The following is a 13,352-nucleotide window of genomic DNA, read 5'->3' as shown; positions in this document are numbered from 1 at the left end:
ATTTAAGCAAAAGAAATAATAATGATAAGATAGGAAAGGGGGATAGGAAGATGGGCAAGGTAGAATTGAAACTTGAAAGAAACTGACCTGGGAAATATCACTGAGAGACAGAGGGAACATATATGACATATGCATATGACATATGCATATGAATACATATGCATATGTCTGGGAGTATGCATATGTCTGAGAAAAGAAAATTCTAGGCAGAGGGAATGACAGCTCCTAAAACCTGGAAGTGAGAGTTAATTGTTCTCATTTTGTTTGGCTCACTGAGTGCCCGTTATATGACAGGCCCTCTCATGGGCACTCAGTAAATTAATGAAAGGATATGACAGAGACCTTTTTTTGTCAGTGGGTAATTATAATTTTATCCCAACAATAGCCATCTAAGTAGTAAACTAAATGTACTGTGAGAGGTGAGCAGTAGAGGGTATGATGGTTGGAAAGGCCACATGCCAGTGTGTGACCACACTGCTCAGGAATTGCTTGCCATTATTTGGCTGTAGTTGGGGTAATCGTGTAGACCTTACTGATATTTCTGCATTGGCCATTGCAGGAAGGAGCTCTCTGGATATTTCAGAGAAAGCCTTTTTTTTTTTTTTTCCCTCTCATTTTGCAACAAGAATGCTCCACCCCAGAGCCTAAGGTCTATGCCCAATTCATGACCCTATACTTTAGGCACAAAACCCCAGAAGTCTCTAGAAGAAAGGAATTTATTCCCTAGAGGAGTACGCTGGCTTTCTCTCAGTATCTGCTTTCCCACATGCCCACAGACTGCCACGAGTCCTGCCACACCTGCTCGTCTTACAGCGTCTGCACAAGCTGCCAGGAAGGCCTGAGGTTGAACAGCCATGGGGCCTGTGTGGCTCACAAGGAATGTGCCCCCATCGAATACTGGGATGAGACAGCGCACAAGTGCAAGCCCTGTCACCATAAATGCTTCCACTGCACAGGACCCGCAGAGGACCAGTGTCACACCTGCAGGGGGGACAACCTTCTTCTCAGTGAGTGACTTCCCTCCACTCCCAGAGGCCTTTTTCTCTCCCTCTGGGAAACTACCTGGCACCATGCTGGGTGCCCAGTGGACATTGGCTTCTTTCTAATTTTTTTTTCAACTTTTGTTTGGGAAATTTTCAAACCTACAGAAAAGATACAAGAATGAGAATACTACAAAGAACATCATACATACGTCTTTTACCCAGTTCACCCACTGCAAATCTTTTCCCCCTTGGCTTTATTATTTCCTCTCCTCCGTGTGTGTGTGTGTGTGTGTGTATGTGTGTGTAGGGATATATTATCCATACACACTTTTTCTGAACCATTTGGAGGGTAAGTTACCTACATTGTGGCCCCTGTCCTACAAGGACAGTTTTTCATATTTCCTAAGCTTATAGATAACTTTCTTATCTAACCACAGGACAGTTGCCAACTCTAATAAATTTAAATTTATACAGTACTTTACTATTTCTATTAAAATATTTCCAACACCCCTTTATAACAGAACTTGTTCCAGAATCAGGCATTGCATTTCGCTTCCAAGTCGCCTTATCTTCCTTTACTCTGGAATGATTCCACAGACTGTCTTTGTATTTTATAATATTGATATTCCAGAAAAATACAGCTCTTATTCCTCCTCTTGAGTTGGTGTGCAGTTTCCCCATGATTAGACTGAGAGGATTCTTTCTCAATCAGAATAGGTGATGTCCTGCCATCTGAGAATCATATCCAGATACATATGATATCCACTTGCCCCTCATAGGTGATGTTAATTAACACTGACCATCTGTCTAGACGTTTATTTTCTCTACTGCATAACTACTATTGATTCCCTTGTAATTAATAAGCAGTCTGTGGAGAGAATGCATTAAGAACACGTAGGCCTTCAACTCCTCATCAAAATTTCCCCCTTGATTTATCATCCATTAATAAATCCTGAACAATGTGTGGTGCAATCCCAGGTGGGCTGCCTCCAGATCAGCACTGAAGGTGATTGCAGGTATGAGGCTGTGTTCTCAGGTTTCCTGGATGCCATGATTAGACTAAATACAAGCCCGGAGGAGCTACACTTAAAGAAGGAGTTGGAATGGCGAGAAGAAAGAGACAAATATGGAGAAGACTAGAAAATGTTGGACTTGTCTTCCCAGTCAGTAGAGTAGACCTGAGAAGTGAGGTACTCAAAGCTCACATAGATAGCAAGTTTTTCCACTTCTTGCTGAGATGTCACCTTCCAGGGCAGTGTTCTCCTACTAAGACACAGGCACATCTATGCTCAATACCAATCCCGACCACCTGACCATAGAAGACACTGAAATCACCAGTCTTTTCAACCCATTCATCTTAGTTCCCGTTACACAAAGCTCAGTAAATTTCTTCCCCAGCCATTGCTTCTTCATGAAAATATCTCATCCAACCAGATCTCCCATATAATCAACCATTTTGACTTTCTTTTCTAATTACCTCTAATCTGCAGTGCCACTGGTGAGTCTGTCAGATGCCTTCACAGACAGTGGTCTTTCCTTTAACTGGGGATACAGATTAAGCAAGAACTGAGCCTTCAGTACTGGCGCATAACAAAAGAGATGTCCCCAACAGCTGAGGACAGGAGTTGGCCAGGCCTGACCTTCTCACACTCACCCATCCCACCCCACTCCACACACCACCAGGATCAGGCTATTGTAAACTACATGGTTATTTGGAGGATGGGGCAGATTGCCTGATGCTGCCCCTGAAGATGGCAATCCTAATCCCCAGATCCTGTAAATAGATTGTCTTCCAAGGTAGAAGGAACTTTGTAGCTGAGATTTAATGAAGGCTCTTGGCATGGGGAAATTCTCCTGTGTTCCCCAGATAGGCCCAGTATAATCACAAAGGCTAGTAGAGAAATGCAGGAGGATCAGAGTTCCTAGTATAAGGCAATTAATGACAGAAGCAGAGGAGTAGAGGGGGAAAATGCTAGAATAGTGGAGTAGTGGGGAAAGATGGAGGAGAAGCCCAAGAGCCCAGGACTACAGGAACTCTCTAGAAGGTGGAAAAGCCAAGAAGCTCTTTCTACTCTAGAACCTCTAAAAGGAACTCAGCCCTGAGGATGCAGTTCAGATTACTGGCTCCATAAGAGTAAGATAATACATTTGTGTTGTTTTCAGACATCAAATAGGTGGTAATTTATTACTGCAGCAATAGGATATAGTACAAATACTTTTTTTAGGGGATTTGGGCTTCCCCTTGTTGACAGTATATACCATTGAACCATTGTCACATCTATAGTCATAAAACTGGAGTTTCGGTTCTACCAACACAGACCACTCTGACCTCTGATTTCTCTGAGCCCCTGTAGCCTTTTGGTCAATTCTATTTCTTGGACATTCATCTTCACTCCAAAGTGTCTCCAGCACAGCCCACAGGGGCACTGTCTTTTTCCCCTTGCACTTCCTCTCCCTCTTTCCAGGCAGGAGGAGGTGTGGGAGCCACAATCGGGCTTCATTCCAAACACTCTTCTCCTCCCTTAACAGACACCACCTGTGTGCGAGACTGCCCAGAGGGCTACTACGCCAGGGACAGCCACCTGTGCGCGCCCTGCCACATCTCTTGTAGGACCTGTGATGGGAGTCACAGCACACAGTGCCGCTCCTGCCGACCGGGTTGGTTCCAGCTGGAAAATGAGTGCCTGCTCCAATGCAGAGAGGGGTAAGATGCTCAGCACGTGTGTTCATCTGCTTTTTCTTGCTGTAACCAAAATACCTGACAAAGGAAACTTAGAAGAGGAAAACTGTATTTGGGGTCAAGGTTTTGGTAGGTCAGTCCATGGTGGGCTCAGTCCATTGTTCTGGGCCCAAGGTGAGGCAAAGCATCATGGCAGAAAGGTGTGGAGGAAGAAGGCTGCTCAATTCATGGCAGCCAGGAAGCAAAGAGAGAGAAGAAAAGGGGCTGCAAGAAGATGAACCCTTGGTCATGCTCCCAGTGACCCATCTCCTCTAGCCACACCTCACTTCACCTCACCTGCCTACAGTTTCTACCCAGTCCCTTCAAATAGGTACAGCTCTCAGAACCCAATCACTTCACCTCCATACATTCCTGCACTAATACAGGAGTTTAGAGGAGCACCTCATATCCAAACCATAATAACCCATTTCTTCAGCTAACTCTTCAATCACTCCAGATACAAAACCATTTTGCACATGTGGAAACAAAGACTCTAAACACAAATGAAGTCGGATTAAATTCTCACTACTAGTAAGGAGCAAAGGTGAGCCCACTCACAAGGATGGAAGAGAAACAGGAGACGCAGAGTGACCCAGTGAGAGAATACAAAGGGTCTGATGGTCAAATCAGACTCATGTAAGCTACAGATCTTACCCAATGCCCAGCCTCGCTGGTAGCACTGCCAAGCAGAGGCAACAACACCTCCCTTCCTCAGAGAAGCCCAAGACTGCTAATGGATGTTCTTTTTCTTCAGTTTTAGGATTTGTTCTGATTCGAGTTTAATATGCAGGATCTAAGCTATGCAAATGAATCATGGATTTTACAAAAGAAACAATTTCCGTTAACATCTACATTTATACCCCATTGATTCTGCAACCTGTCAAACCTCCCATAAATCCACGAATACAGGATTAGTTATCATACACATCCTAGATACACCTGATGTATCCTTCTGGAAGCATTTCAGAGATAAAGAGTGTGTTTATCAGAAGGCCTGATAACAAGCATAATTGGAAGAGTGTAGCTGGATTACACACACACACACACACACGGGCATCCCAGTAAAGAGAAAGATTGATTATAGACATGTTGCTCATTGCTTCCCAAGGAAGAACCTAGGACATTGAGAATTTCCGGACCCCAATGGAAGGGCTCTATCCTTGGACCTTCCCTAAAGGCTTTCACCCAAATTGGCACATCTGTTCGTTTCAGTCATAGCGATCTCTGCTTACTTCATCTGTTATAGTGCTATATACCACCTTACATTTCTATGTATCTTCTTCCTTCACTCACTCATTTATTAAATACATATTCAATTAGAGTTAAGACAAATTTTGTTCTTTAAGACCTTATTCTTATTCCTGTATGTCTTTCCAAGAAAATTATAAGCTCCTAGGGGTTCCAGGGGGAACTCCTACTGTTATACTACTACAACATTCCATGCAGAATTATAAACATTAGAAGCTCTTGAAAAACACCAGCTGTGTGGGTCAGTGAAGAAAGGACCTTACCAGACAAGAATCGGGGTGGGCCTACCTGCTTCGCCCTTCCACTTTACCCTAAGAAGGATGTATAAAGATCTGGATCCCATGTCAAGAATCTCCATCTTTCTCACATGCAGTTTTTCGTTACTCTTAAGTACATACACACTAAAAAGAGGGGTGTGATCCTGTGGTCTAAAGAGAATGCAGACCATGGAATTAAGAAAATGGTTCCACCATGTGTGAAGTTACCCAAGGGAGAGGAGGAGAAGCGTAGGTTTCTGTGGACCTCTTTAATGTGGAAGAATTGGAGAAAAACTTTTTAAGAACAAAAATTATTTTTTACTCAGGCACCACCCCCATGATAAGCTCATATCTTAGGAAACATAACTTGCAATAAATATACTCCAAAGGCAAAGTTATGTGAAGGAGCATTAGGTTCCTTCATGAATCAACATTGGTAGACTAACTTCCTACCAGAAAGACAAGCCTGAGTGCTTACTGTTTGGGGGCAGCTATGGTGGGAATTAGGGAAACACAACAATTCCTTCGTTGGGAGACTTTCACTGTGACCTGCAGCAACTGCCCCACAGTCTGAGCAATGAGCGTGTCTCCAAGCAAGAAAGAGTTCAACCCTAAATCCGTGATCAGGAGAACCAGAATGCATCTCACAGCCGACTTCCCCAGCAGGAGAAGCTTCAAACACTAATTGGTGACAGGAAAGGTTTCCCCTGATGTGCACATTCAGCACAGCCTACAACCATGATGAGTGTTAACTGGTAGTTTAGATTGAAAAGGAAAAAAAGAGAAACACGGCCACAAAAATAAAAACTGGTCTTTTCAGGAGACATACTTGGTTTCAAACCCTTTCCACACCACATTTTATCAAATTAAATACAGTAAGGCTTCTACATGAGCCCCCTGGCCCTACATCAGTGACAGAACCAGTAGTTTATTTCACTAAGGTCTTAGCTACCGCATTTCAGGAACTTCAAAGAGCTTGGCAGGATTGTCCTTAATGTTTCCTATTGGAGAAAGTCTTTCTTTGGTCTTTTAATTTTTTGACCTGTTCCTTTTCCTATGAGAGAGATTCTGCCCAGGAACTTATATGTGCAAGCTCGGAGTAGGAAATTTCCCCCAATGCTCTTATCTTTATTTCTCCTGGACTAGGGCTCAAATTTCTCTTTCTGACTCTGCTGGTAGTTGCACAGCTATTGGTGCAGGAATAGTGGTTCTGCAGTCAGCAGGACAGGCTCTTAGATTTAGCCACTTTCTCTCTACCTCCTGCCAACTGTCTTCTGTCCACTTTCTCTTGATATGCTTCTCTTCCTGTTTTCCACCCACATATTCAGCATAGGTCTGGATCTGAGAGCTTTCTGCATGTCTGCTGGTATTGACAGGGTTTCAAGTGATTCAGTCCATGGTCTATGGACTCTGTTTCTCTGGACCTGCAATGAGGCAGAACATTAAGGTGGAAGGGCATAGGATGGAAAGTTCCTTAGTTCATGGTAGCCAGGAAGCAGAGAAAAAAACTGGAATATTGATGAAGTAGCATTCCTTTTGTAAAATCAGTGTTCTGCATCATGATATGAGCCTTGTGTGTTAAATCTCTTTGTGTCTCAATACAATAATGATTCTGATGTTTAGCCTCACAGAGGGTTCTCTAAGTTTCATGTTTCTGTGTTTATGCATAAGATCCTCCCCAAGGCTCTGAGGATCAAGAGATTTCACAATCCCCTCATCTTAAACCACTGCTTAAGATGAATATTTAAGATAAGTCTTCATCTTAAGCAGTGATGTTGGAGTCTTCTTTCAATATGAGCCAGCAAACTCCCCACTGCCTTTCTTTTTAGCATAACTCTTTGATAAATTTTAAAACCTATTTAGAATTGATCAGTCTTCCCTCACCATGGTTCCTCTTGATGCTTCTCATCTCTATAATAGATGAGAAGAGAGTTTACTAAGCATTTCCACTCACAATGAATCTTTACATTATGATTTTATTTTACAATGGCCTCATGAGGTTGGTATTAGTCTATTCAGTTTTGTTTTTGTTGTTGTTTTGTTTTATTTTTGCAGAGTTGGGGATCAAACCTAGGGCATCATGCATGCTAGGCAAATGTACTACCAATAAACTACATCCCTAACCTTTCCTTAATTTCTCCATTTTACAAATTAGGAAACCAAGGCTCAAGAAGTTAAATGACTTGCCCATACTACAGTGATACATGCATAGCAATGTTAATAGCAGTGCAATTCACAATAGCCAAATTATGGAACCAGCCTAGATGTCCATCAGTGGGTGAATGGAAAAAAAATATGCTAAATATACACAATTGTATTTTATTACCATAAAGAAGAACAAAATATTATCATTTGTAGGAAAATGGATGAAACTGGAAAAAATCAGGCTAAGAGTAAAAAGCCAGACTCTAAAACTCAAGGATCACATGCATTCTCCCATATGTGGAAGCTAGAGAGAAAAAAAGGAAAGAAAAGAAACCTTGTGAAAATTGAAGAGAGACCACTAGTGGAAAGAGGATTGAGGCAGGAGGAAGGGAAGAAAAGAGGAGATGCAGATACAGAGAATGAAGCAAAATAAACTATGCCATGTTCATGTAAGAATATATCACAATGGATCCCATTATTATTATATCATTATAATGTACCAATAAAAATACGTTTAAAATTTTAATCTTCAGCCTGGAAAGCTGGCACATACCTGTAATCCCAGTGACTCAAAAGGCTGAGGCAGGAGGACCAAGGGTTTGAGGCCAGCCTCAGCAACTTAGCAAAGCCCTAAGCAGTTTAATGAAACTAAAAAATAAAAAGACTGGGGATGTAGCTCAGAGGTTAAGGGCCCCTGGATTCAATCCCCAGTACCAAATAATAATAATCATCATCATCATCATCATCATCATCATCATCATCTCGTTTGGAAGCTAGAGAGGAAAAAGAAAAGAAAAGGAGGGGCAGGGATCTCATGAAAATCAAAGAGAGATCAGTAGAGTAGAAGAAAGGGACTAGGGAGAGGAAAAGGGGAAATAATGGGGAATAAATGATATTATCCAAATTATATTGTTATACTGTGTGCAGTGGTACAAATATATAACAACAAATCACACCATGATGTGCAATTTAATGCACCAATAAAAATAAAGGAAAAAATTAGTCTCCAAAAATCTTTTCAAAGGAGGTTACATCTATTTGGTAAAGGTTAATTTCACTACATGTCACTTTCTATTTCAAGATGCTTTTTAAGTTAAGAAGAACCACTCAGAGGTCCATCTAAAAATGTCTTCCATTCCCCAATCCCATTCAACACAGCTTAAAGCTTGAACCTGGAGCAGTGAATAGAAGAAAAAGACAGAGGTAGCTAACAATTACCGGTGACTGCTGCATCTTTCCCTAGGTGTTATCCAGTATGATCTTCACAGCTAGCAAGGGACGTATTGTAATGTCCACTTTACAGATAAGAAAACTGAGAATCATTAAATTTGCTAGTATCATAGAAGTGAATTTAATGAGTAAAGTTAAGAGGCTAAAGTTACCCAGCTTGTAAATGAATTCTGTATGACTCATTGTATTTTTTCACCACACCCAATTTAGGAGCAAAGATTAGTACAATCAGCCCTTCACATCTGCAGGTTCCACATGGGATCAAAGTTGCAAAATACTTTTTAAAAGAATTGCATCTGTACCAATAGTGTACAGACCTTTTTTCTTGTCATTATTCCCCAAACTATGTAGCATGACAACTATTTATTTAACATTCACACTGCATTAGGTACTGTAAGTAATTTAGAGATGATTTAAAGTATAAAGGAGGATATTTGTAGGTTATATCCAAATGCTTTCCTGTTTTATAGAAAGGACTTGAGCCTTCAATGGGTTTTAGTATCTCTGTAGTGGGTCCTGGAACTAACCCCCTGCAGATACCCAGGGACGGCTGTATTCCATCTTCGCTCCCCTTGCTTTCAGATATTATGCAGAAATCTCCACTGGCCAGTGTAAGAGGTGCCACAAGAGGTGCAAGGCATGCCGGGGTCCACAGCCCACAGACTGCCTGTCTTGCGATACCTACTTTTTTCTGCTCGCCTCCAAGGGAGAGTGTTATCGCACCTGCCCAGAGCATTACTATGCAGAAGAACACACCTGGACCTGTGAGAGATGTCATCCGACTTGCAAAAAATGCAAAGGTGAGAGTGTATCTGTGTTTTTGCACATGCAAGAGAGAAAGTGGAAAGGTTCCCCTTCTGTTTTGTCCCTGTCTCCCTCCTCCCCACCTTTGGCAGTTCCTCTGTTTCCCAGCCTGGTGCCCAGGCATCAGCCCTCTCTGTTCAGTCAGCCTCTGCATCTTCCGGTGAGAGAGGTGACGTCTTGCTGCCCCTTCAGATTCCTCATTCTTTAAGGCCCAGATACAGGCATGGTCTCCTCTAGGAGTGTTGTCACCTCGTCCATCTTCCTTCTCCACCTGTTGCATTTGCCTAGGGAAGTTCATTATTTTCTTCACTCTAAGAACTCCCTAAGACATCTACCTCAAACTCTCCCAAGCCCCATTCCTATTTTCCAGATACTTACTTGTTTTTTGCACAGATTCTTAAAATCGGTGCCAGTTCTCCCATTGCCCAGGGTAACACCTTGAAGTTATCCTTGACTCTTCTTTTTCCCTTGCTTCCTGCCTACCTCCATAATTCCACCCTAAGAGCTGTTGTCCTATCTTCTAAACATTCCTCTTAATATTATTCTCCTTCTCCATGCTCATTATCCTCATTTTCCATTTTTAACATTTGTTATCAGACCTTTGAAGTAGCCAACAAGTCACGCTGACCTTTCCCTGCTCCCAGGTCATCCTGAACACTAGTGCCTGGGTGCTCATTCTGAAATTCACATTTGCTCATTTACTCCATATCCTGCCATAACAAGATGATCACGGTGAATTATTCTCTTTTTATTTAAATATATATATTTTTAGTTGTAGATGGACACAATACCATTATTTATTTATTTTTATGTTGTGCTGAGGATCGAACCCAGTGTCTCACATGAGCAAGGCAGGCACTCTACCACTAAGCTACAGTCCCAGTCTACAGTGAATTAATTATTCTTAACATGTAAGAAATAAATGCTTCTGTAATGTTTTAATTGATAAAACTTTCTAGGTAAGTATTAATGACTGGTAAAGTACATAACTGTTCTGCTTTAAAATTATCTCAGATAGATAGATTGATAGATAGATAGATAGATAGATAGATCTTTTTTTTTTCTTTCTAGTAGTGGGGATGGAACCCAGGGTTTCAACATGCTAGGCACATGCTGTACCTCTGAGCTATATCCCAGCCCTTTTTAGTTTTTATTTTTGGTTTTGGTTTGTTTGTTTTTTATTTCTTCAGTAGTAGGGATTAAACAAACACTGAGCTACAGCCCTAGTTCTTTTGAGATAGAGTCTCAATGAGTTACACAAGCTGGCCTCAAACTTGGGATCCTTCTGCCTGAGCCTCCTGAGTCTCTGGGATTACAGGCATGTGTTACCATGCCCAGCTTAACCCCAACTATTTTTGGTTTTTATTAAGACAAGGCTTCATGAAGTTGTCCAGGCTTGTAATGCTCAAACAAACTTGTAATACTCCTGCCTCAGCTTCCCAAATCACTGAGATTACAAGGCATATACCACTGTATCCAGCTACTCTAAAAAAATTCTATAATCAGTTGCTTCTTTTTTAAAATGCTTTCAATATTGATGGGTATTGCACTGAATTTTCTCTGGAGGAGACCCTTTTTGTGTCCCTAAGTCATCCTGTTTGTGAGCATGCATTTACATACAGCCCTTCAATGAGCATGCAATCAATGTTGTCCCCGTTTTTCCCACTGAGACATCTTATTTGTATGTATGTTTTACTTTCCTAGAAAAAGAATCCCAGGATTTTCCCTCCTGCGTGTTTTTGCTTTGCTTCTTCGTGGCCCATGATGCCAGTTGGGGCTGTCAATACAGTGAAACCAAACTGGCAGGATGGGAGCAGATCATTCTGCCATTTTTCTAGGTCTTTGAACTGCACATCAAATCTCTAACTGACCCCTCCACACTTGTTTAACCTGCTTGTAAGGTTCACAACAACTTTCCTAGCTCTGTGGTCAATGATGATGTCAGATTCACCCATGTAACCAGACTTCATCATTATGGTTAGAAAATGGATGATGACCTTGAAGTACAGCCTAATAAGGATCTAGCACTTACCTCTCTTTTGGGCATTGTTGATGCTCTTGAGAGCATCAGCCAGGACATTCATGCACACCCTTATGGAGACATGGAAAGATGGCAGAAAGAGTAAATGTTCTTTATTTTTAAAGGTGCTTAAAATCTTTCTCCGTTCAGTCTCTTAAATTTCAGTCTTCACCAGACATGGTGGCACATGCCTATAATCCCAGCAAGATTGCAAGTTCAAGGCCAGACTTGCTTATCAAGATCCTGACTCAAAATAAAAAATAAAAAGGGCTGGGAATGTGGCTTAGTGTGTAAGTACCCCTGGGTTCAATCCCCAGTACCAAAACAACAACAAAAACAGTAAACTTTCATTTTAACTCTTCTTCTGTATATTCTAGACCCACCTGGGACTACACAGAGCCACTCAAGAGCCACCAGATATACCATGCTCTTTCATGCCTCCTCGTTCCTCTTCCTGAGGAACAGCACTCTAGGGAATTCTCAGAAACTCAGCTTGGACAACAGCTGCTCTGTGGAGCTTCTCTTAGCCCTCCCAAAAGTCATCTTCCTCCTTCTTCCTAATTCTGGAGTTGAACAATTTATTGCAGCATTTTTTTTAGATTTTAATTAAACACATCCTTCTCTCCTAATAATAGTTTCTCTAGTGTGAGCAAGGATTATACAACATTCATTTTGTGTCCCCTGCTTAGTCCAGAGTGCAACACATAGTAAGTGCTCATAAAGCATTGAATAAACGAATACACATGTAGGAAGCAAATTCATCCTAATGTCTTTTTGTAAATTGGAAAATGTTCAGCTATTAGATCTTCAGATATTGCTTCTCCATCCTTCCTTCCAACCTCCTTTTCTAGAACTCCTACTAAACATAATCTAGAGTTTCTTATTCTATCTTCTATGTCTCCTTCTTTATAATTTATCTCTTTGACTGCTTATGACTTCTACTAGAATAATTCTTCAGCCTCTGTTCTATTTCCCCTCTGTTCTATTTCTACTTGTTTCTGAGTGTGTTTAGTCTAAATTCCACACCATTTATTATCTTTAATTTAGGTGATTATTTTATTTTTAAGATATTAATTATTTCTTTTTATGCCTGTTTTAATTTTATATTTTCCTGTTTGTTTCATAATTTAATATATGTGTGGATGTTATGTCATTTATTTTTTAGTATCTTAAATATTAATTTTGAAGCCTTTGATAGACTTTTCGATGAAATTAATACTATCTGAAGTGAATTCATATTCTAATTGCTGAGTGTGGTTTGTGTGTATGTGTGTGTGTGTGTATGCACTAAGAATGGAGTCCAGGACCTTGCACATGCTAAGCAAGCACTCTACCACTGAGCTGCATTTCCAGCCCTTGTTATTTTCCTTAACGTATTCTTTGGAGTGTTTGTCTTATGAGAGATTTTGTTTCGATTCTTTATTCTGCAACTCAGGAGGCTGAGGATCACAAATTCAAGGCCAGCCTCAGCAAATTAGTGAGACTCTGTCTCAAAATAAAAAGGTCTGGGGATATAACTCAGCACCCCTGGGTTTAATCCCCAGTACCAAGAAGAAAGAAAGAAAGACTTTTTATGGAGATTGGGGAAAACATTAGTGATATCATAAGCATAATTTGAAAAACTATACAATTTCTCAAATTGGGTTTTATATTTCCTGGATGATTTTAAGAATGATGGTTTTGAGCATTCCCAAGCTTAAAAGTTCATCAAACTCAGTGTTCCTGATCTAGTATTCCAGGGATTTCTGAGAGTGTTTGGGGTGAATTCTGAAGACATCTGAGTGTTTGTGTCTTTTCCTAGATTTTGCTTAAACCCTACAACTTGCCTATTTGAAGTTTTCTGTCTGTGATGCTCATTTGTTCTGTTATCCTTTCTTTTCACATCTCACATGCCCTTGAATGGAGAATCTGGTGCTGTCCTCTCGAGCTGCAACATGTAGATTACA

The 13,352-nt window shown here is 40.9% G+C and overlaps 1 protein-coding gene and 1 pseudogene across 3 annotated transcripts in view; one reads left to right on the top strand and one right to left on the bottom strand.

Annotated features, from left to right (window-relative positions):
• Pcsk5 (proprotein convertase subtilisin/kexin type 5) overlaps positions 1 to 13,352 on the top strand; it is a 427,339-nt gene that overhangs the window by 402,327 nt on the left and 11,660 nt on the right. For all 3 annotated transcript variants that reach the window (XM_077797818.1, XM_077797817.1, XM_026394020.2), the window contains 3 exons: positions 777 to 1,007; positions 3,513 to 3,687; positions 9,165 to 9,382. In XM_077797818.1, the coding sequence (XP_077653944.1) occupies positions 777 to 1,007; positions 3,513 to 3,687; positions 9,165 to 9,382 (624 nt within the window). The remainder of the gene's footprint in view (positions 1 to 776; positions 1,008 to 3,512; positions 3,688 to 9,164; positions 9,383 to 13,352) is intronic.
• On the bottom strand, positions 11,087 to 11,470 carry LOC113186550 (small ribosomal subunit protein uS8 pseudogene; annotated as a pseudogene).

The sequence above is a fragment of the Urocitellus parryii genome, chromosome 4 (genome assembly GCF_045843805.1).
Source record: "Urocitellus parryii isolate mUroPar1 chromosome 4, mUroPar1.hap1, whole genome shotgun sequence".
Lineage (NCBI taxonomy): Eukaryota > Metazoa > Chordata > Mammalia > Rodentia > Sciuridae > Urocitellus > Urocitellus parryii.
Note: the sequence above shows the minus strand (reverse complement) of the source record. Positions and strands in the feature narration are given on the sequence as shown.